Source organism: Schistocerca nitens, chromosome 4, assembly GCF_023898315.1.
Source record: "Schistocerca nitens isolate TAMUIC-IGC-003100 chromosome 4, iqSchNite1.1, whole genome shotgun sequence".
Taxonomy (NCBI): domain Eukaryota; kingdom Metazoa; phylum Arthropoda; class Insecta; order Orthoptera; family Acrididae; genus Schistocerca; species Schistocerca nitens.
In genome coordinates this window covers 433,230,557-433,254,912 of record NC_064617.1, presented here as the reverse complement: position 1 = coordinate 433,254,912, position 24,356 = coordinate 433,230,557, and the positions used below count along the sequence as shown (strand labels likewise).

Here is a 24,356-nt window from a genome sequence, read left to right as displayed (position 1 = left end):
AGAGTGTGGCAAAGAATTTAATGGTCAATTTGAAGTGTATTAAAATTGTAATTGTATGTGCACACATTTTTTGGTGCGTGGAGGTAAGAAGGATTTCTTAAAGTCAATTAAACAGAACATGTGGGAATTTCGGCTTACTGTAATTTAGTCGTTTGCCTTGTGACTTTGTTCCTAAAGTATCGTTTTCCGCTGGAGGGAATCTTTAGCGAGGATCCTGATTGGGTTTGGGAAATGGTTTGTTGACGGGTTTCTACTTTTTGTTTTCGCTGTAGACATTTTTGTCACGATAAACGGTGGAGCTCGGAATTCAGAGGCAGAAACAATCTCTCAGAGGCACTTGGTCAAAAGACTGATGTCTTGCCGAGCGGCTCATGCAGCTACGCCAACTCTGAACTTAGAATATTTTCAGGGCGCCACAACTCGTCCATTACCTCACAATCTGTGTCCTGTCTTTCTAACCGTTCTGCCTGAAATGTTAGTATATTATTAGTATATATCTATGATTTTTGGCTATTATCGTGAGTGGACCACCGATTTCAATATCGCACCTAACAAACACTATAACCAACGGCATTTATGTCTCGTTTTACGGTTTTTTTTCCTTAACACCTAGCGCATTTTCTGATGGCGTCCTCGATATCCTTTTGCATACCGGACCACTTTCGGTTTTTCATAATTCGATCGTAAGTTCTTACGATCCCATGATGGCCACCTATGGGTTATTCATGGAATTCCTGCAAAATTTTAGCCTTTTCTATAACAGTTATCGTCTGCTGCTCGCCTTCCTCAACTACCGGCAATTCCTCCTTCTCATTTTCCCCTCTTTAGATATCGGCTCAATGTACGTCCCTTAGCCTTGACAATGCATCCACTACGCAGTTGTTTCGGCCTTTCTTGTATATAATTTCACAATCATATCCCTCCACTTACAATCTGAATTTCATCAGTCGTGAGGACGGACCGCTAATACTTTCGGCCCACTGTAATGGTTTATGATTTGTGAAAATGGTAAACTTACGACCAAAAACATATGGTCAGAAATGTTTCACCGCCCAAACTACGGCCAATAACTCTCTCTCAATTGTGCTATAATTTCTCTCTCCATTATTCGAAGTTCTAGACTCATATGCTACTGGAAAGTCTTAACTGAACTACTCCCCTTGGCTATGAACTGAGCCAATAGCGTCTTGGCACGCATCCGTAGTGATTATAAACTTTTTTGGAAAATCTAGGTACTGCAATACGGGGGGGGGGGGGGGGGGTCCGAATTGCTTGTAGCTCCTGCTTTAGCACTTGGAATGTCTCATCTTGCTTGACGCCCCATTCATACTTAACACCTTTTTTAACAACTCATGTAGTGGTTTTACCACTTTATTAAAGTCGTTTAGGAAGCTTCTGTAGTACCCAACTAACCCTAGGAAACTTTTTAGTGCTTTGGTTGTGTTTGGCTGGGGATGTTCCGCCACTGCCTTTCGTTTGTTTGGGTCTGGTTTTAACCCTTCTACGGTTAATACTTCTCCCAGATATGTGACCTCCTTCCTTCCTTAAATTTATCCACTTGCAACTTCAAGTTAAATTGCCTTAGTCTCTCGAAAGCCTCGTCTATGCGTGCATTGAGTTCTTCCAGCGATGGGCCGAAAATGACTACGTCGTTTACATAAATAAACATCATTTCAGCCGGCCGCCATGGTCGAGCGGTTCTAGGCGCTTCAGTCTGGAAACGCGCGACCGCTACGGTCGCTGGTTCGAATCCTGCCTCAGGCGTGGATGTTTGTGATGTCCTTAGGTTAGTTAGGTTTAAGTAGTTCTAAGTTCTGGGGGACTGATGACCTCAGATGTTAAGTCCTATAGTGCTCAGAGCCATTTGAACCATTTGAACCATCTTCTCATCCTGTAAACATATGAGAAGCGAATTCTTCAATTTCCGGAATGTGGAGGGTGCAGAACGGAGTCCCACTGGCATTCTTTTGTACATATAATGAGTGTATACTGAGCTGAAAGCTGTAAGCTCTCCGTCTCTCTCATTTAGTAACACCTGATAGTACCACTTTGCCAAATCAAGATTTGAAAAATATTTTGCTTACGCAGTCATCATCATCATCATTTAAGACTGATTATGCCTTTCAGCGTTCAGTCTGGAGCATAGCCCCCCTTATACAGTTCCTCCATGATCCCCTATTCAGTGCTAACATTGGTGCCTCTTCTGATGTTAAACCTATTACTTCAAAATCATTCTTAACCGAATCCAGGTACCTTCTCCTCGGTCTGCCCCGACTCCTCCTACCCTCTACTGCTGAATCCATGAGTCTCTTGGGTAACCTTGCTTCTCCCATGCGTGTAACATGACCCCACCATCTAAGTCTGTTCGCCCTGACTGCTACATCTATAGAGTTCATTCCCAGTTTTTCTTTGATTTCCTCATTGTGGACACCCTCCTGCCATTGTTCCCATCTACTAGTACCTTACGCAGTCCTTCTAAAATTTCATCTATATTTCTAAGTGGGACGACGGTGTTCACCGTATTGTGATTTAGTTTTCTGTAATCAGTTACCACCCCCCGTTTCCTTTTACCAGATACATCCATCCTTTAGGGAATCATGAGTAATTGAAGGCACTATTTTATAGTCCTCCTGCATGTGATTTATCTCTCGTTCAAACAGCTCTTTCTGCGCATCTGGTATTCTGTAAGGGCGAAAACAGATTACTCGTTCCTCTGCCTCGGGAATCAGTTTTATCTGTTGCCAGATTGTATCTGTAAATGTCAACTTATCCCATGGTAAATGGATGATATCATTGTACATCTCGGGTTGGCATCAGGTGCTCAGGTGCTTTTCCTACACATAAAATGGTAAATGCCAGAATTCAGGGAAAATGAGTTTTATTCCTAAGAACTGCCCTAATGGGTACAATAGACATGAAAAGTGGCTACGGCTGCAGAGTGAACCGCACATGGTACGGAAAGGTCATTTGGACCTGAATAGGAAGGACCGGTAGACACCTGCAGAGGGTAAGGAAGCTGGCAGGATAGAGAGCGACGTCGCCGACCCTCTTGCGTACCTCACGTGACGGTACCTGGTCTTCCCACTGCCGGGTGTGTGGCGTCTCTCACTCAGCAATGCCGTGGTGGCGTCCCAAGCTCATCATAGTAGCGTGGGAGCCGGCCACAAGTATTGCAGATTAGTTTACGTAACTGCTCGCACCACTGTCCGAGGCTAAGTTAAAATGATGGAAGCAGAATACGATAAATAATTTTACGATTATTACCCGTTACCATGTTCAATTCCTTCCCCCTTCCACGAGAGCCGGTTACGGGTCTTTGATTGTTACAATGATTGACAGGAAGCACTCTTAACGACCAGTTCAAAACACAAAAAGTTTTTGTTTTGACGTACATAGAAGGCGACCACCCGCCAGGATAGCCGAGAGCACTAACGCGCTACTTCCTGGGCTCGGGTAGGCGCGCCGGCCCCGGATCGAATCCGCCCAGCGGATTAACGACGACGGCCGATGTGCAAGCCAGCCTAGATGTGGTTTTTAGGCGGTTTTACACAACCTACTAGGTCGAATACCGGTCTGGTCCCCACGTCCCGAACCGAGCGAGGTGGCGCAGTGGTTAGGCACTGGACTCGCATTCGGGAGGACGACGGTTCAATCCCGCGTCCGGCCATCCTGATTTAGGTTTTCCGTGGTTTCCCCAAATCGCTCCAGGCAAATGCCGGAATGGTTCCTTTCAAAGAGCACGGCCGACTTCCTTCCCCGTCCTCCCCTAATCCGATGAGACCGATGACCTCACTGTCTGGTCTCCTTCCCCAAAACAATCAATCAACCCACGTCCCGCCTCAGTTACACGACTCGCAGACATTTCAAGCACATTCCCACTATTTCACGATTTACACTAGACACAGACAGCTGGGGTACACTAATTCCGTCCCGGGGGGTACGGGGTGGCGGCAGGAAGGGCTTCTGGCCACCCTTTAAAATTAACCATGCCAGATCCGTACTTAACCCTGCAGACCCTGCGCACAATGTGAGATAAACGCAGTAGCAAACGAAAGAAAGAAAGAAGGCGACCAACATTTAGAGTTTTATATTTAAATGTGTGGTCTTAAAACTAATGCCCCCCCCCCCCCCCTAAGAACCATGGTTCTTGCCGTTGGTGGGGATGCTTGCGTGCCTCAGCGATACAGATGGCTGTACCGTAGGTGCAACCACAACGGAGGGGTACCTGTTGAGAGATCAGACAAACGTGTCGTTCCTGAAGAGGAGCAGCAACCTCTTCAGTAGTTGTAGGGGCAACAGTCTGGATGACTGACTGATCTGGCCTTGTAACACTAACCAAAACGGCCTTACTGTGCTGGTACTGCGAACGGCTGAAAGCAAGGGGAAACTACATCCGTTATTTTTCCCTAGGGCATGCAGCTTTAATGTATGGTTAAATGATGATGGCGTCCTCTTAAGTGAAATATTCCGAGGGTAAAAAAGTCCCCCATTCGGATCTCCGGGCGAGGACTACTCAGGAGGACGTCGTTATCAGGAGAAAGAACACTGGCGTTCTACGGGTCGGAGCGTGGAATGTCAGATCCCTTAATCGGGCAGGTATGTTAGAAAATTTAAAAAGGGAAATGGATAGGTTAAAGTTAGATATAGTAGGAATTAGTGAAGTTCGGTGGCAGGAGGAACAAGACTTTTGGTCAGTCGAATACAGGGTTATAAATACAAAATCAAATTGGTGTAATGCAGTAGTCGGTTTAATAATGAATAAAAAATAGGAGTGCGGGTAAACTACTGCAAAAAGCATAGTGAGTGACTTATTGTGGCCAAGATAGACACGCAGCCCACGCCTACTACAGTAGTACAAGTTTATATGCCAACTAGCTCTGCAGATGACGAAGAAATTGAAGAAATGTATAATAAAGTAAAAGAACTTAATCAGATAGTGAAGGGAGACGAAATTTTAATAGTCATGGGTGACTGGAATTCGGTAGTAGGAAAAACGAGAGAAGGAAACGTAGTGGGTGAATATGGATTGGGGCTAAGAAATGAAAGAGGAAGCCGCCTAGTAGAATTTTGCACAGAGCGCAACTTAATCATGGCTAACACTTGGTTCAACAATCATGAAAGAAGGTTGTATACATGGAATAAGCCTGGAGATACTGACAGGTTTCAGATAGATTATGTAATGGTAAGACAGAGGTTTATGAACCAGGTTTTAAATTGTAAGACATTTCCAGGGGCAGATGTGGACTCTGACCACAATCTATTGGTTATGAACTGTAGATTAAAACTGAAGAAACTGAAAAAAGGTGGGAATTTAAGGAGATGGCACCTGGAAAAACTGACTAAACCAGAGGTTGTTCAGAGTTTCAGGGAGAGCATAAGGGAACAATTGACAGGAATGGGGGAAAGATATACAGTAGAAGAAGAATGGGTAGCTTTGAGAGATGAAGTAGTGAAGGCAGCAGAGGATCAAGTAGGTAAAAAGACGAGGACTGGTAGAAATCCTTGGGTAACAGAAGAAATATTGAATTTAATTTATGAAAGGAGAAAATATAAAAATGCAGTAAATGAAGCAGGCAAAAAGGAATACAAACGTCTCACAAATGAGATTGACAGGAAGTGCAAAATGGCTAAGCGGTGATGGCTAGAAGACAAACGTAATGATGTAGAGGCTTATCTCAATTGGGGTAAGATAGATACTGCCTACAGGAAAATTAAAGAGACCTTTGGAGAAAAGAGAACCACTTGTATGAATATCAAGATCTCAGATGGAAACCCAGTTGTAAGCAAAGAAGGGAAAGCTGAAAGGTGGAAGGAGTATATAGAAGGTCTATACAAGGGCGATGTACTTGAGGACAATATTATGGAAATGAAAGAGGATGTAGATGAAGATGAAATGGGAGATACGATACTGCGTGAAGAGTTTGATAGAGCACTGAAAGACTTGAGTCGAAACAAGGTCCAGGGAGTAGACAACATTCCATCAGAACTACTGACAGCCTTGGGAGAGCCAGTCCTGACAAAACTCTACCATCTGATGAGCAAGATGTGTGAGACCGGCGAAATACCCTCAGACTTCAAGAAGAATATAATAATTCAAATCCCAAAGAAAGCAGGTGCTGACCGATGTGAAAATTACCGAACAATCAGTTTAATAAGTCACAGCTGCAAAATACTAACGCAAATTCTTTACAGACGAATGGAAAAACTGGTAGAAGCTGACCTCGGGGAAGATCAGTTTGGATTTCGTAGAAATAATGGAACACGTGAGGCAATACTGACCCTACGACTTATCTTAGAAGCTAGATTAAGGAAAGGCAAACCTACATTTCTAGCATTTGTAAACTTAGAGGAAGGTTTTGACAATGTTGACTAGAATACTCTCTTTCAAATTCTGAAGGTGGCAGGGGTAAAATAGAGGGAGCGAAAGACTATTTACAATTTGTACAGAAACCAGATGGACGTTACATGAGTCGAGGGACATGAAAGGGAAGCAGTGGTTGGGAAGGGAGTGAGACAAGGTTGTAGCCTCTCCCCGATGTTATTCAATCTGTATATTGAGCAAGCAATGCAGGAAACAAAAGAAAAACTCGGAGTAGGTATTAAAATCCATGGAGAAGAAATAAAAAACTTTGAGGTTCGCCGATGACATTGTAATTCTGTCAGAGACCGCAAAGGACTTAGAAGAGCAGTTGAACGGAATGCATAGTGTCTTGAAAGGAGGATATAAGATTCAACAAAAGCAAAACGTGGATAATGGAATGCAGTCGAATTAAGTCGGGTGATGCAGCGGGAATTAGATTAGGAAATCAGATACTTACAGTAGTAAAGGAGTTTTGCTATTTGGGGAGCAAAATAATTGATGATGGTCGAAGTAGAGAGGATATAAAATCTATACTGGAAATGGCAAGGAAAGCGTTTCCGAAGAAGAGAAATTTGTTAACATTGAATATAGATTTAAGTGTCAGGAAGTCGTTTCTGAGAGTATATGTATGGAGTGTAGCCATGTATGGAAGTGAAACATGGACGATAACTAGTTTGGACAAGAAGAGAATAAAAGCTTTCGAAATGTGGTGCTACAGAAGAATGCTGAAGATTTGATGGGTAGATCATATAACTAATGAGGAGGTATTGAATAGAATTGGGGAGAAGAGAAGTTTGTGGCACAACTTGACTAGAAGAAGGGATCGGTTGGTAGGACATGTTCTGAGGCATCAAAGGATCACCAATTTGGTATTGGAGGGCAGCGTGGAGGGTTAAAATCGTAGAGGGAGGCCAAGAGATGAATACACTAAACAGATACAGAAGGATGTAGGTTGCAGTAGGTACTGGGAGATGAAGAAGCTTGCACAGGATAAAGTAGCATGGAGAGCTGCATCAAACCAGCATCAGGACTGAAGACTACAACAACACATCAAAACTAATGGAAGGATGAACCTTAATTTTTAAAAAATGATTATGAAATAGGCAATAGGGGCAGTGGGCACGAAGTTTGGTTCTTTACTTTACAGTGTCATTATCCATTGGTGTCACTTGAGGCGTTCATAACTGGACGTCTCTGTTAATATAATGTTTTCTCCTGCACACATTGCGAAGCCGTCAGAGTCGTGTCAGTGGCCAGTAGTCGACTGCGTTCGTGGAGCTAAGGCGATGATGGTCGCAGTGGCGGTGGCTAGCTGGACTGCAGCTGAACCGAAGTGTATGATCACCCATACGCCGTAACACGGATCCAGAGTCGACATTGTCAGAGTGCTGGCTGGTCGGATGAGCGCTTGTCGAGTACCAGCTACTGCAACACTCGTAGGCATGATTCGCGTCAATGGAGACTCAAGTTACTCACAAAAATAACGGAGGTTAAATGATAGATACGAATGCACAATAAACCTGTAAGAGGCGTAATTGACAGTTGAAGAACCCAGGTATCAAACGCTTTCATTACAAATAATTAGTTTCTACTCCTAGAATCTGAAAACTAGTTTCCCATAATTTTTTTAACAGACTTGCACAAAACTTTAGTAGACACTTACAAAAAACTCTATATCTTAACCTATAGGGAGGGCCATGCCTGCGAAGGAATGTGACTTATCAGAAATTACCCACAGTATTCACCGTCTGGCTGTGGATCTGGTACAACCTGTGGTGGTGGCTCGCAGGATTTACAGTAGCCATATTTATATCAAATCCGTGCAAAGAATCCAATGCCTAGTAGAACTACAGGCACAGACGTAACTTTTGAAATGATCACTCGACTGGAATAATTCTGATTGTGCCATTTGACAGTTTGCGCGGTGGCATATGGAATGATGAAGAAACACAGTTTCGCGACAATCGACATGCAGCAAAGCTGTATTTCTATTCCTTAAGGTTAGACATGCGTTACCGAAGTGCGAAGCGTTGGACATCTTTTTAAGGCTGTACTTTCTGACATGTAAGTGATATACTTGGTTAATTAATTAGGACTCTGTTGATGCCTTACGGCAAGACCTGAGAAAGCGAGACAGGTCACTGCCTAGATAAATTTTGTAAAAAATATTGTAAACAACCATGAGCGCGAAGTGTTTGAGTTGCCGTAGGAAAGTCAGTTCTGGGGTTCTGTGCTGCTTTTGTGGCAGATGGTTACATTGGGGTGAATGTAGTGGCATGGGAATTGGGGAAGTAAATGGGTCTCTTCCATGGTATTGCAGATTATGTTCAAGGGATAGGAAAATAGCGGAACAGGGAGGGAATATTAGAGCCCTTCAGGCTGAACTGGATAGTGCTATGGAGGAATTCATGAGGTTAAGGGGGGAGGAGGGTGAAGACAGGTGGAAAGTGGTAGCAAGATACAGGGGCCACAGAAAGAGAACAGTATCAGACAGTTTCATCATTGGCACAAACAACAGATTGGCCTTGCTACCTCAGTCAGCTTAGGAAGAGGCTCATGTAGATGTAAGTATAGTCAGCACTCAACACACTTTCACTAGGAAACCAACTGTTGCAAAAAAGTAGAGAATAGGAAGAAAGTTCTGTTATTGGGTAGTAGCCATGCGAGAGATGTGGGCCAGATTTTGTAGGAAAAATTAGGTGGCAGGTACCAGGTCACAAGTCTTTTCAACCCATTGCATGTCATAGCCAAGTGATAGAGGATGTAGGATCATTGTGCAGAGGTTTTACAAAGCAGAATCGTGTTGTGATAGTGGGTGGAGCGGGAAACAGTATTGATAGGAATCAGGGCTACAATATTGAATGTGACCTGGTAAAAACAACATCTGCAACGAACCGTACAAATATTCGCTTGGTTCCTACTTTCATGCAGTATGACCGGCCCCAATTGAATAGATATGTCAGGAGGGTCAATATGGAGCTAGATCAGCTGCTTTGGGCAGATACTTCGTCAAGCATAGGTTTGGTTCCTGTTGATGGTATTGGTAGGTGGGAGTTCACAAGACATCTGCATCTCAGTAGGAAAGGGAAGGGTAAACTGGCTGGGATGATAGCAAAAACTTTAACGGAGCACTGAAACTCATGGGAGTACTTTTTTAGGCTAAGATCAGTATCCAGTAATCCTACATTGATTGAAATTAAGCTTAATGAGGAGTTCAGACAGGCAGGTACTAGAGATGTGAAAATATCACAAGATTCTCATAACAGTATAGTGAAAAATAATGTTAGTATGTCACAAGATTCACATAAAAGCACAATAAAAAATAATGTTAATATATTGCATCAGAATATCAGGGGATTAAAAAACAAAGTAGATGAGCTTCTTGTTTGTACAGAAGTTTTAGAAACTGAGGGTGGAATAGATGTACGATGCCTGTCTGAACATCATTTAGTCGCAGGTACGGAAATGGTAAATGTAGGTGGATATAAGCTTTCAGCACATGTAATTAGAGACGCTATAGAGAGAGGAGGAGTTGCCATATGTTTTAAAATCATAGTGTGAAAAATTCTTTCAATTTGACATCAGTTATTGATTTTCCTACTCAGGTGGTACAGGAAAGCAGCACACTGAGAGATAACGTTTTAATAGACTAAGGCAAATTTAATCAAATAAAAACTTTTCCTGTTAAGAATGGTCTGTCTGATCATGACGCAGTGCTAGATACAGTATGTGATATATCTCCATAGAGTAATGCGAAACAGTCCTCAAAAAATGGTTCAAATGGCTCTGAGCACTATGGGACTCAACTGCTGAGGTCATTCGTCCCCTAGAACTTAGAACTAGTTAAACCTAACTAACCTAAGGACATCACAAACATCCATTCCCTAGGCAGGATTCGAACCTGCGACCGTAGCGGTCTTGCGGTTCCAGACTGCAGCGCCTTTAACCGCACGGCCACTTCGGCCGGCAAAACAGTCCTCCAAAATAGTCCATTCCATTAACGACTTAACACTTCAAAATTTTAGGGAAAGCTTGCAACAGTTAGACTGGAATGAGGTGAAAAGGGAACATGACGCTAATTTAAAATTTAACCTGTTTCATGGTACCTTTGTGAGTATATTTAAAAACAGTTTCCCTAAGGAAACAGTGAAATATAATTGTAAGAAACCATGTAAAAAGTCATGGCTTACTAAAGGGATAAAAATATCTTGTAAACAGAAAAGGGAAATGTATCTTATAGCTAGGAGGAGTAATTATCCCAAAACAATGAAACATTATAAAAACTACTGCACTGTATTAAGTTATTATGTCTGAAATTAGCTCATCTGATAATAAAATTAAAACAATTTGGAATATTGTGAAAAGGGAAACAGGGCAGCCGAGAACACAGAAAGACTGTATTTCTATCAAACACAATGAAAAGTTTCTTAACAAGAAGTCAGAAGTAGAGACCATTTTTAATAACCGTTTTTTAAGTGTTGTAGAGAAAATAGGTTCCAGCTATTCATTAGAAAATGCAAGGCAATATATGGAAGAGGCAGCACCTACAAAATTTGATGAAACTGAAATTCAACCCACCTCTCCTACTGAAATTAGGAAATTAATAAATTCACTCAAAAGTAAAAGCTCATGTGGAATTGATGGCATTTCCAACAGAGTACTAAACGCTTGTTGCCAACAAATAAGTAGGATTCTCAGCCACATATGTAGTACCTCACTGAAACAGGGCAATTTTCCAGATAGACTGAAATATGCTATTGTTAAACCATTGCATAAAAAATGGGATAGATCTGATGCTAACAACTACCGCCCAATCTCACTTCTGACAACATTATCCCAAATTCTTGAAAACGTTATGTATTCAAGAGTAGCATCACATAGTAGTAAAAATGAAGTACAAACAAAATGTCAATTTGGTTTCCAGAAAGGCTTTTCAACAGAGAGTGCTATATATGCTATCACTGATCAAATATTAAATGCAATGAATAACCGAACATCTCCCATTGGGATATTTTGTGATGTCTCATAGGCTTTTGATTGTGTGAATCATGAAATTCTTGTAGATAAGCTTAAGTATTGTGGTATGAGTGGGACAATGCCCAAATGGTTTAATTCATACTTAACTGGAAGAATGCAGAAGGTTGAAATTAACAGTACAGATAGTCTACAGAAACCAGCAGAGTCCTCTAACTGGGGAAGTATCAAGAATGGTGTCCCACAGGGTTCAGTCTTGGGTCCATTATTGTTCTTAATACATATTAACGACTTGTCACTCTATATTCACGAAGATACAAAGTTAGTTCGTTTTGCTGATGATACAGTTATAGTAATCACACCCAAGAAGCAAGAATCAGCTGAGGAAATTGCAAATAATGTCTTTCAGAAAATTATTTAGTCTTTCTCTGCAAATGGACAATTTTGAGGAAACTCAGTTTATACAATTCTGTACAGCAAATGGAATAACACCATTGATATATATAGATTTTGAACGGAAGTCTGTCGCTAAGGTAGAATACTCAAAATTTCTAGGAGTGTGCATTGATGAGAAATTGAATTGGAAGAAACACATCGATGATCTGCTGAAGCATTTATGTTCAGCTACTTATGCTATTAGGGTTATTGCAAATTTTGGTGATAACCATGTCAGTAAATTAGGCTACTATGCCTATTTTCATTCACTGCTTACATATGGCATCATATTTTGGGGCAATTCGTCATTAATAGAGAAAGTATTCATTGCACAAATGCGTGTACCGAGAAAAATAGCTGGAGTCCACACAAGATCACCTTGCAGACATTTATTTAAGGAACTCGGGATGTACGTTCGCAATACATATATTCACTTATGAAATTTGTCATTAATAACCCATACCAATTCAAAAATAACAGCGAAGTGCATAGCTACAACATTAGAAGAAAGGAAGGTTATTCACTATTCTGGATTAAATCTCGCTTTGAAACAGAAAGGGGTGAATTACGCTGCCACAAAAATCTTTGGTCATTTGCCAAATAGTATTACAAGTGTGACAGATAGCCAGCCAACTTTTGAAAGCAAATTAAAAGACTTTCTGAATGATAACTCCTTCTGCTCAATAGATGAATTCTTAGATATGAAATAGTAACTGTAAGAAAAAAAATTAATTAATTAATTATTTTGTGTAAAGAAAACTTATGTTAAAGTGACAAGTTCCACATAATTACGAAATTTCGTATTCATAATCTATGGAACAAGGATTAATGTATGTATGTATGTATGTATGTATAACAAGAGAGGAGCGATACCTCCATATAATGTGGCTGGAATAGAATGTGATAGTCTTGATACTGCCGGAGGGCTTAGTCCTGATTAATCCGGCTAGCTCCTCAGCGACAGATGAAAGAAGTACAGAATAGGGCTGACACCACGGCAACAGAGTAAGTAATGAAAGCGGGAGGGTCAAAAAATTAACTGCAGTACCATGCGGTCATGGGCGCCCACTGGCAAATCTAGCAAAAAGGAAGCGCATGTACCGTGCCCAGTCAGTAACGCAAATTACTGTGTTGTCAGGATCGAGAAACGCTTACTCGGTCTATCACGGAAGTCAACAGGTGTGTAGTGTCGCGCCAATCGATAGACTGCGCGTTCCGCCGTTTCCGTTTGCCTATGTACTTACTGGCGTGGCCCGTAAGCGGGTTCTTCGCAGGTCGACGTGCCTTATTGTGGCATATGCGATAGAGCTTGTGGCGTCACCGAGACAATGTTTCTGAACGTATTTTAGTGCAGGTAACTACTACCAGTTCTCATGGGCTAATCTTTTCCTCTTTCCCGTTTTGTTTTACTGGGGACTGCTACTCAACAGAAAATATTGATGCTTCCTGGCGGGCACACTGTGCTTCGATGTAGCACGAAAACTATTCGTTCCGAAAAATGCACTGTGTCTCTTAGCGAGAGCGAATAATTATTTACAATATTTAGATAGTGAGGTATGTCCTCGGATTTGGGATGTTTCCCTCAACTGCCCTCCTCAGATGAACAAATCTGCAATAACGTGAAGTATCTATATCTGCTATCCCTCGTAGCTGAGTTTGAGCATCCTCTCAACTGAATTGGACATTTTTATGCATGAGTTAATAAAATAAAAATACTCTTCAAAGTAGGGAGGCAACCTCAGAGAGAGGGGGCAGAGTGTCAGATAAAATACATAAATTCACTCCTGGAAATGGAAAAAAGAACACATTGACACCGGTGTGTCAGACCCACCATACTTGCTCCGGACACTGCGAGAGGGCTGTACAAGCAATGATCACACGCACGGCACAGCGGACACACCAGGAACCGCGGTGTTGGCCGTCGAATGGCGCTAGCTGCGCAGCATTTGTGCACCGCCGCCGTCAGTGTCAGCCAGTTTGCCGTGGCATACGGAGCTCCAACGCAGTCTTTAACACTGGTAGCATGCCGCGACAGCGTGGACGTGAACCGTATGTGCAGTTGACGGACTTTGAGCGAGGGCGTATAGTGGGCATGCGGGAGGCCGGGTGGACGTACCGCCGAATTGCTCAACACGTGGGGCGGGAGGTCTCCACAGTACATCGATGTTGTCGCCAGTGGTCGGCGGAAGGTGCACGTGCCCGTCGACCTGGGACCGGACCGCAGCGACGCACGGATGCACGCCAAGACCGTAGGATCCTACGCAGTGCCGTAGGGGACCTCACCGCCACTTCCCAGCAAATTAGGGACACTGTTGCTCCTGGGGTATCGGCGAGGACCATTCGCAACCGTCTCCATGAAGCTGGGCTACGGTCCCGCACACCGTTAGGCCGTCTTCCGCTCACGCCCCAACATCGTGCAGCCCGCCTCCAGTGGTGTCGCGACAGCCGTGAATGGAGGGACGAATGGAGACGTGTCGTCTTCAGCGATGAGAGTCGCTTCTGCCTTGGTGCCAATGATGGTCGTATGCGTGTTTGGCGCCGTGCAGGTGAGCGCCACAATCAGGACTGCATACGACCGAGGCACACAGGGCCAACACCCAGCATCATGGTGTGGGGAGCGATCTCCTACACTGGCCGTACACCACTGGTGATCGTCGAGGGGACACTGAATAGTGACCGGTACATCCAAACCGTCATCGAACCCATCGTTCTACCATTCCTAGACCGGCAAGGGAACTTGCTGTTCCAACAGGACAATGCACGTCCGCATGTATCCCGTGCCACCCAACGTGCTCTAGAAGGTGAAAGTCAACTACCCTGGCCAGCAAGATCTCCGGATCTGTCCCCCATTGAGCATGTTTGGGACTGGATGAAGCGTCGTCTCACGCGGTCTGCACGTCCAGCACGAACGCTGGTCCAACTGAGGCGCCAGGTGGAAATGGCATGGCAAGCCGTTCCACAGGACTACATCCAGCATCTCTACGATCGTCTCCATGGGAGAATAGCAGCCTGCATTGCTGTGAAAGGTGGATATACACTGTACTAGTGCCGACATTGTGCATGCTCTGTTGCCTTGTCTATGTGCCTGTGGTTCTGTCAGTGTGATCATGTGATGTATCTGACCCCAGGAATGTGTCAATCAAGTTTCCCCTTCCTGGGACAATGAATTCACGGTGTTCTTATTTCAATTTCCAGGAGTGTATAAATAAATGACAGTTCTCGCGCTAATTTTAGTGAAGCGTTACGGAACACGGTCGATAATTGGTATTAATTACACGGTATCCTGAGTAGAACGTCGCGGTATTTGTATCTTAATGTGCGATTGCTGCTAAGTTTGAAATCTCTACCAGGAGTACGTTTACTCGAGCATGATTTGACTATCCTGGTGTATTATATTGTCTCTCTCACGTAGCAACGATTTCCACGACAATGCACATCTTAATAGGCCGTTGCTAAAATTTGGATCTCCGTTAATCACTCCCGCTATAGTGACAGATAGGACGGCCAAATCTGCCGGCAAGTATTATGTCTCTAATGTGGCTGGTAGACTTCTGTTTACTCAAAACTACGTCCATTACGGTTCTGCTTCTTCAGTTACACGACGGAGTCAGGTTGTGTGAGAAACTAGAAATATTTTCCCTTACCCAATGAAAGCTATTAGCATTAGCTCGCATGCTAGGATTGACATGGTAGATTGTGCAGAACGGTTTCAGGTGAGCTCTGAACAGTCTAACATTGGACTTAGTTTAATCACTAGGCAAGTGCGAACTGTTTATTTCATAATGAATTTTAACTTTACTTTTTAATAATTCCTTGCCAGATTGGGTTACAGTGAACGTTTTATGAAGGGAACTAATCTTCCAGTAGACTCCGGTTAGTACAGAAACGAACGCGTGGAGGTCACGAACAACAAGCGGGCACTTGGCCGGACAGCTGAGTGCCGTACCACGGCAGAGCGATTGCCGACGCTTGCCGCTAGAAGTGGTGGGGCAGCAGGCGCGCATTCAAACCTCAGCGCGCGGGTAACAATGTGCCGTCGCTCGCCGTAGTGGATAAGCTTTTCCAATTGTAACTTAGTCAATATTTCCAATCGGGAGGAAGGAAAGACGTTTACCAGGCAATCGGTAAATGATCCTACGTTGTAGAAATCTTTAATGACGTGCTTATGCCCTATTGCCTCTAGGCTGATGAGAGTAAGCTTATCTTTATTTGTTTCTTATATTATAATAAATTTTCCTTACTAAAAGATACAAATCAACAATTCTGAATCTAAATGCGATTGAATTGCTTCCTCATTACGCGAAATCTTAATGCAAAATAATAGTAATACCGTTGTTTAAAAGTATGGCTCTCATTCAGCTCGAGTAAGTTTTAAGTGCTGCATAGAAGTTTGCTGTGTTAGCGGACCATTTCATCTTGAAGTAAATTACATTGAGTGACTTCAAAAGTAATGACAGTGGTTAGCGTGTTACGGTTGTATCAGACTCTGTGTAGACATACATACAATTTGCTCGTAGCAATATAAGTGACTGACAAAACATCTCATAATACTTGTTAAGAAACAGAATTGCACTAAGGGTGAAGCACTGTAGGAAGAAATGAAATAATTGTGTATGGGTAACAGCTGTTACTTGCAAGTGCTAGATTTTGTGTCTCGTGCTATCCAACGGTACTAGTAACAATGAGTGAGATGGCAACTGACTTCTCTGCATTTTCTAGGTGTTCAAATTATGGGGCAGGAAGTAGTTTCTGACTGACACTGGAGTGGAGCATAACTTGTGCTCTTCATGTGTATCTAACACTTGCGTTGAATTGCGAACGAAAGTGTTTCTGAGAAATGGATTACTATTAATCATCTGAGACGCTTTTTGCTCCTTTTGGCGTCTATTTCAGACTCGGTTTCCTATACGCCTCATGAAGTTTTCTTGTCTCCCTGGGCCGGCATCAATTCAACATAACTTGTGACTCCTGTATCACAGACTTACTCATACTTTCACATATTCCTGTAAATGGCAAAAAATTTGTCACAACTTAAAAGGCGTCAACTAATTAGCTCGCTTACCAATTAGATCTCATGAATTAAATCTTATCATTTTCCTCTGTTCTAGCTGCTGACGCTTAACAGTACGACTCATATTAAAAATCACACAACTAGAAGCATAAAAGAGCAAAAGCAATCGTTGCAAATTTTTTTTAGCCGAACAGTGTGCATCTCTGTTGCACTCAGTTCTGTCCACCTAATACATTTTATAGATACACACAAATAAGTAAATTATTCCTTTCTTGTCCTGTTGTGACATTCTTATCACTATATCTTTGTCATTTAGTCCCTAGACGTCAGAGTGTAAGCATTCTCGTTTCTTAAGGCATAGCGAGGACGTCCTGGTAACACCCTATCTTTCTTCTTTTTCTGCTTTTCTTTACCCATCGCAGCGATTTTAGGGGTAGAAGCAGGCGGTGATGCTTGAGGCAGCGCAGCTGGGCCGTGATAAGGCTTTAGCCGATCAAAGTTCAATATTGTAGTACGATCACGTAACTGAATTTCGGTATTCACCAGCGAGGTGGTCACAGTAGAGGGAAGGGGTCCTTGTACTGACGAGTGAACTTCTTAGTTCGTCCCTTTTTACCACAGGATTTCAGAGAAATAGCAAAACAGCAGGTCGATAGTGAAGGAGGGTAGCGTCTTTGTTGCTGTGTACTAGCAGTTTTTGTTTGGCTTTGAAATCACTGCATTTAACTTGGTTCCATGGGGCTTTGAGACGGCGGGCTAGTACTTTTCACTTCGCTTATGTTGACGTAAGGGGGCAATTTGTCATTCTCAAGTGGTGAGTTCATGGGTCTCCCACTGACTGCTTCGTATGGGGAGGATCCCGTTGCTTCATGGAAATGGCTACTGTACGCTGAGGCGACAAATCCTACATACCGGGTGATCAAAAAGTCAGTATAAATTTTAAAACTGAATAAATCACGGAATAATGTAGATAGAGAGGTAGAAATTGACACACATGTTTGGAATGACATGGGGTTTTATTAGAACCAAAAAAATACAAAACTTGAAAAAATGTCCGGCGCTTCATCTGATCAGAATAGCAATAATTAGCACAACAAAGACAAAGCAAAGATGATGTTCTTTACAGGAAATGCTCAATATGTCCACCATCATTCCTCAACAATAGCTGTAGTCGAGGAATAATGTTGTGAACAGCACTGTAAAGCATGTCCGGAGTTATGGTGAGGCATTGGCGTCGGATGTTGTATTCCAGCGTCCCTAGACATGTCGGTCGATCACGATACACCTGCGACTTCAGGTAACCCCAAAGCCAATAATCGCACAGACTGAGGTCTGGGGACCTGGGAGGCCAAGCATGACGAAAGTGGCGGCTGAGCACACGATCATCACCAAACGACGCGCGCAAGAGATCTTTCACGCGTCTAGCAATATAGAGTGGAGCGCTATCCTGCATAAATATCGTACGTTCCAGCAGGTGTTTATCAGCCAGGCTGGGGATGATGCGATTCTGAGATATATGGCGTACCTCTCAACCGTCACGGTAGCAGTTTTGCTGTCCAGCACCATCTGTCGGACATTTTGTGAACTTTTTTTTTGTTCTAATAAAACCCCATGTCATTCCAAGCATGTGTGTCAATTTTTACCTCTCTATCAATACGTGGTTTATTATGTTTTCAAATTTATACTGACTTTTTGATCTCCCGGTATCTGTCTCAATATAACTGATTCTTCCCTATATAGTACGACAGCATTCGCACAATAGTTCTGGGCACTCGCTCTAGGCACCCGTTGACTTTAGGATGAAAGGGAAAACTACGCCATTTTTTTATTTGTAACATTATGCAAACTTGTGCAGACACTGTCGACATAAAGTTTGAGCCTTGGTCAGTGTGTATTGCATCTGGAATTCTGAAAAGACATTACCAAGTGATAGACACAGACGCAAGCAACAGTTTCAGCTCTCATATCTGCATGTGGTATCAAAATTAGGTACCACAAGAAGTGATCAATAATATACAATATATATTTATTATTCTTGGTGCTCTATGACCAGTGGGGTCTTCTGTGACAAAATGAGAGAGTGATGCATACCGGTGGCATTCTACACCTCTCTCTTGTGATTCTTTCAATTCTTCCATGGAAACTTCATCTGTTTGCGCAACTCTAACCTTTCTGCTTAGGCTGCTGGCATTGCTAGAAAGGCGGTCCGACTTATGTCGAACTGTATAATCATATTCTGACAATTTTAATGCCCATCTAGTCAATTCACTACTGGGATCTTTTAAACTTAAGAACCATACTAAAGCAGCGTGGTCCGTAACCACAGTGAGCTGACGATCATACAAATATCCCTTAATGTAATTTATTGCAAACATGAGAGCTATCAATTGCGCTCCTGACTTAAAACAGCTCCGACAGTGTAATCCGATGCGTCAGTCGAAAGACTGAAAGGATTTTCAAAATCTGGATACATTAGGAAAGGTAGATTAGTCAAAATTTCTCCAATATTCCTGATCGCTGCTTCGCACTCGTCTTTCCATTGAAATACTGCATATTTTTTTAGTAATTTTGTTAATGGCTTTGCTATTGTACCATAATCCTGCACAAAACGCCTGTAATAGTTGGTTAAACCTAGGAAAGATTGTAATTCTTCAACATTTCTTTGGGCTGGAACCTTATTCACTGCTTTAGTTAGCCTATGATCTGGCTTAACTCCATCTGAACGAATGATGTACCCCAGATATTGAACCTGTGACTGGACAAAATAACATTTTTCTAGTTTTAAACTCAAGTGTTCTCTTTGCAATCTAGACAATACATTTCGTAATTTGTCAGCATGCTCTTCCATTGTTTTTTAAACCTCTCAGTAACAAGTCGATAAATCTTTGAAAAGTTGCAGGAGCATTTCTTACACCAAAAGGCATGCGTAAGAATTCATACAATACAGATGGGACCACAAAAAGCAGTTTTAGGTCTGTCTTGTTGTGTAATCGGAATCTGATGGTATCCAGAACACTTGTCCAGTATGGTAAACTATTTGCAATTTCCTGACCTGTCTAAGGTCTCGTCGACCTGGTGTGGTAACTTTGTTTACCGCTTTCATATCGACACATAGACGATAGGTTTTCTCGCCATTGATTGATTTTTTTTGCATGATTACAACTGGACTGGCCCAAGGGCTTGCAGAGGGTTGAATTATACCTGCAGCCAATTGCTGTTGAATTGCATCTTCTGCAAAAGTTTGTAATTGATGCGGTAAACGATACGGCTTCTGTATTATTTGTCTAGTCTCTAGCACTGGAATTTTGTGTTGTATGAGGTCAGTTGCTGGCAAGTATTACCTTTCCTCGAATAATCACACATATTCCTCTGTAAATGGATACAAAAGATTTTGCTGTGATTCTGGAAATGAGCCAACTTCTCTTTCAACTGATTTCTCATCGAAGGCGCTAATGTACAAACCTCTCTCACAGGTAACTGCTTACGTATTTTTTCTTGACACTGTTTCTGGTTCAAAACCTTAATTTGAGTAACTTCTTCGCCACTGGCTGGTACTGAGCACGTGGCATTTCTACGTCTCATTTGCCAAAATTGTCAACACACACAGGAATATAAGGCCAGTTCCCTTTTACTTCGGGTCTACTTGGACCTCTCTTAACATGGCTTTGCAACCTCTCGAGAACATCATCCCGGCCGGAGTGGCCGAGTGGTTCTAGGCGCTACAGTCAGGAACCGCGCGACCGCTACGGTCGCTGGTTCGAATCCTGTCTCGGGCATGGATGTGTGTGATGTCCGTAGGTTAGTTGGGTTTGAGTAGTTCTAAGTTCTAGGGCACTGATTACCTCAGAAGTTGATTCCCATAATGCTCAGAGCCATTTGAACTATTTGAGAACGTCATTCTGGGCGAGCGGGTGGACCAGAAAGTCTGGTCTCGGCGGTACCTGGTCTTTGACTTCAATCTAGAGAACTTTTCCCTTTCCAACACTACTTCTTACAGGCGTGATAATTTTCAGCGCCCATTTAAGCGCTTCAGTTGGAGCTTATGAGGTAGGCCTACCTTCATAGATTCCTCGCGAATGAAACGCATGTTCACTATCTGGACAGTTGTGTGCATCACAGAACAGAACAGTGCGCATCCTATAATGTGTCACAGCCTGATAGCGTGTTAGGAAACCGTTCCCCAGGATGGTACCAAATTCCTGTCTGCGCTTCCTTATCAAAGACATACTTTTTTTTTCCATCAACGTGTAGGTGTGTTGTACAGGTGTATGCAGGAACGATCATCTCGTCTACAAGTCCACCTATGTTATACCGTGGCGGTTTTAACACACGCTTGCCATTATCAGAAACAGAAAGAACGCTAATCTGAGCTCCGGTATCTACAAAAATCTACACACTGGAATTGAATCCGGGACCCTGTGATCCAGAGGCAGCAACGCTAGCCACAAGACCACAAGCTGCGGACACTCTAAGGGTGGGCAACCGATCACGGTAACAACTAACGCCACCGTTGTCTGAGTAGCGCTCTGCTAACCCCTTTGCCAAGAATTCACATGTGGGTGCTTCACGCTGCTCGTCTACTGATTCAACGTAAGTTCGCGCCTCACCCGAAAGCTTCAGCTTGGTGACATGCGTTACATTTTCGCCTGGCTTTCCAGCAAAAGAAGATACAAAAGTTACGGCTGGAAGCGTATTGGCTATATCTGGAACTAAAAGTTTGTGATAGACCGAGACTCGCACTCGAGACCTTTGCGTTTCACCAGCAAATTCTCTACCAACTGAACTACCCAGGCATGACTTACGACCCCCTCCCCGCAGTTGTACTTCCGGCACTACCTCGTCTGCTGCCTTCCTACCTGGCGGAAATACAGCTGTGACTAATACTTGGGTAGCTTAGTTGGTACAGGGTGTGAGAAGGGACTGAAGGCATAGCAGAGGATGCACTAACGAGAGACATCAACGGTAATTGTAGGGTGTTTAACCCTCGATCAACAAGAAGACGAACTGGACACCTCATTATCTGGCTGCTTTGAGCATACCAGGAAGAAGAAGGAGAAGAAATTAGAAACATAAAAATTGAATTATGGAATTTGTTTGTAGCGGAGCCCGGAGTGGTGGCAAAAATCAGTCCTAATTAATGGTTACATCACATATTGCTCTTGTTTGTAGCTTATTACGTTTTGGCGATAGTATGGGCATTAGGTTCCAACGCCTGAAGTGGAAGATGTCCATACAAAAGAAAGGATAGCCTAGAAAATAAACAAGTATCGAGCCTCAGGCCGGCACACAGTTTTAGTCTACCAAGAAGTTCCATGTCTGCGCACACACCATTGCAGAGTGCAAATTTCGTTAAGGACCAGTAACTGTATTCACGTTTAAATGCGTAATCCAATATGAGATACCATCAGAAAATTTGACAAAATATTTTGTTTGTCTTTTGTGTTCTATTCATTACGTTGTATCACAATAGTCTTTATTCAGTTTCATACTCTGTGCTACGATTACGTACTACATTTAAAAGTGGTCATCCGTATAATTCACATTCACGAATCCGTGTTACATTGGTTTCGTATTTATACCATACCAGCTGATCGATACAAGACACACATGCGTATGAGTAGTGAGCACAGAAAGACAAACAATAAAATATTCCCCTCTGACAGCCTCCAATCTTGAGTAGTTCTAAGTTCTAGGGCACTGATTACCTCAGAAGTTGATCCCATAATGCTCAGAGTCATTTGAACCATTTGAGAACGTCATGCTGGGCGAGCGGGTGGTTGATGCCACTGAAGACAGCGGCCACCTGCACTCACGAACGTCAACTAAAATTAAACATATCATAAAACAATACTGTCTGGAAGTATCTATGTATGCTATTGAGCAGGAATACTGCCTTCTTAAAAAGCTCTTGGCATTACGAATAGTTGACGTTTTTGGATTTATCTGTGGCTAGATGCTTATTATCATCAAATATGGCTGAGAACCCTGGGCCACAGGAGTAGTTTGGCGACCACTTTTCTAGAGCAAGATCCTGTGTTTCATATTTAGTCTCAGAACATTGGTGTAAGCAGAGGCAAAAGCCTACACTGTTAGAATGAGAATACGTTTGCAATTACATCAACGTACAATTCTGCGCAGGAGTAGCGTACTTCCATATGCCATTAGTACAGAAAGGCACAAAGGTTGTAAAGCGGTGTTAGTATCGAATTAGTATTGAATGACTTTGGATGTTTTTACAGTGGAAAGTATTTGGCAATGCCGCATTTATCGAAGTAAAACGTAAAGCATTAGAGAGGTCCCTGTCCAGAAAAACAAACTGTTTTTTCCCCCTTCATACAAGAATATCATTCACCTTTGCAACGAGTGTGGAAGAAGAGGCGTCAAAGAATGAGAGAGACAAACGTGTCTTATTTACTACATCAGTGACAGATGTTTACGCAATTACACAGTTGGATAATTTCACACTTATGAAATTGTATTTTGTCTGTACTTTGTGAACTGTTCATATTTTCTTGGAACCATTGTGATACTATGAGAGCTTTGAATGATGTATTTGGTAAGGGAGCATGATTTTAAAGTACGTTTGAGGTAGATGACACTATTGAAATGAGCAGAGAATTTTTTTTTAGGTTTTGAAATTATTGCAGAAAGCTACGACATTTTTGAGATGTGAGTGAGATGTTATGATATTATTATTACGATGACCATGTGTATTATGCTGTTGAGGTATGTTTATGATCAATAAGCTGATGCTATATGAGGAATTTGATTATGCTACATATTTATAATGATGAAATATTGAAGAATGTCCGCGAATATGTATATGTGTAATAAGGTAAGGCATAATGAGTAGTGGTTAGGGACTCTGATTTGTGAAAAGGGATGTTGGAAACCAAGAATCGTACTTTAAGAGTTATGAAATGTATGTATATGCATAAATGTATCACAACGCTGACGAAAATTTTTTGGACACTGTTATATTTATAGGATTTGGTTTCTACACATTTGTAACGCAAATTCTCGACCTGTGAAATTTTTTATGAGACTATCACGGTAGTGGAAACTGGTGTCGTAAATATTTCGTTAAGAAAGCTAAGTGACCTTGACGTAATACCTTATGGGCGACCAGCTGTGCGAGTCGCCTGGAGAAAAAGCCATTAGGTGACAAAAAAAGAGACCATTAACCTCTCTATTGACATTTCTTTGTAGAAAGCATCGCAAATACGACACGCTCATTACTTGGAAACATGATTACTCGTACTTTGTGCTACTTACTGAAATGCTTACGAATTGATGGGAAATATTCGTACATCTACACACCTGATTATGACAAGCGTCTTTCTATGAGAATTGAAAGAATTTTTACTGCCTTATGAAATGTCATATGGCTAATGAATGATGTTCCATGCCTTCCTTTGTACATATTTGCTCATTTTCTTCAATATCTGGTTTCTAGCTGCACTGCAGCATTGGTTATTATAAAATTTAATAGATGTACTAATATCACTATTTTCTGTCTACAGACCCAGTAAAGAATACGTTTCTGATATACTTTCTTAGAAAAGACAGCACAAA

General features: G+C 42.3%; 1 protein-coding gene across 1 annotated transcript in view; it reads left to right on the top strand.

Annotated features, from left to right (window-relative positions):
- The window catches only part of LOC126252358 (cytochrome P450 4c3-like), a 74,591-nt gene that overhangs the window by 23,258 nt on the left and 26,977 nt on the right, over positions 1–24,356 (top strand). Inside the window, exons 2-3 of the mRNA XM_049953249.1 lie at positions 23,122–23,144; positions 23,231–23,257. Of these exons, the coding sequence (XP_049809206.1) occupies positions 23,122–23,144; positions 23,231–23,257 (50 nt within the window). The remainder of the gene's footprint in view (positions 1–23,121; positions 23,145–23,230; positions 23,258–24,356) is intronic.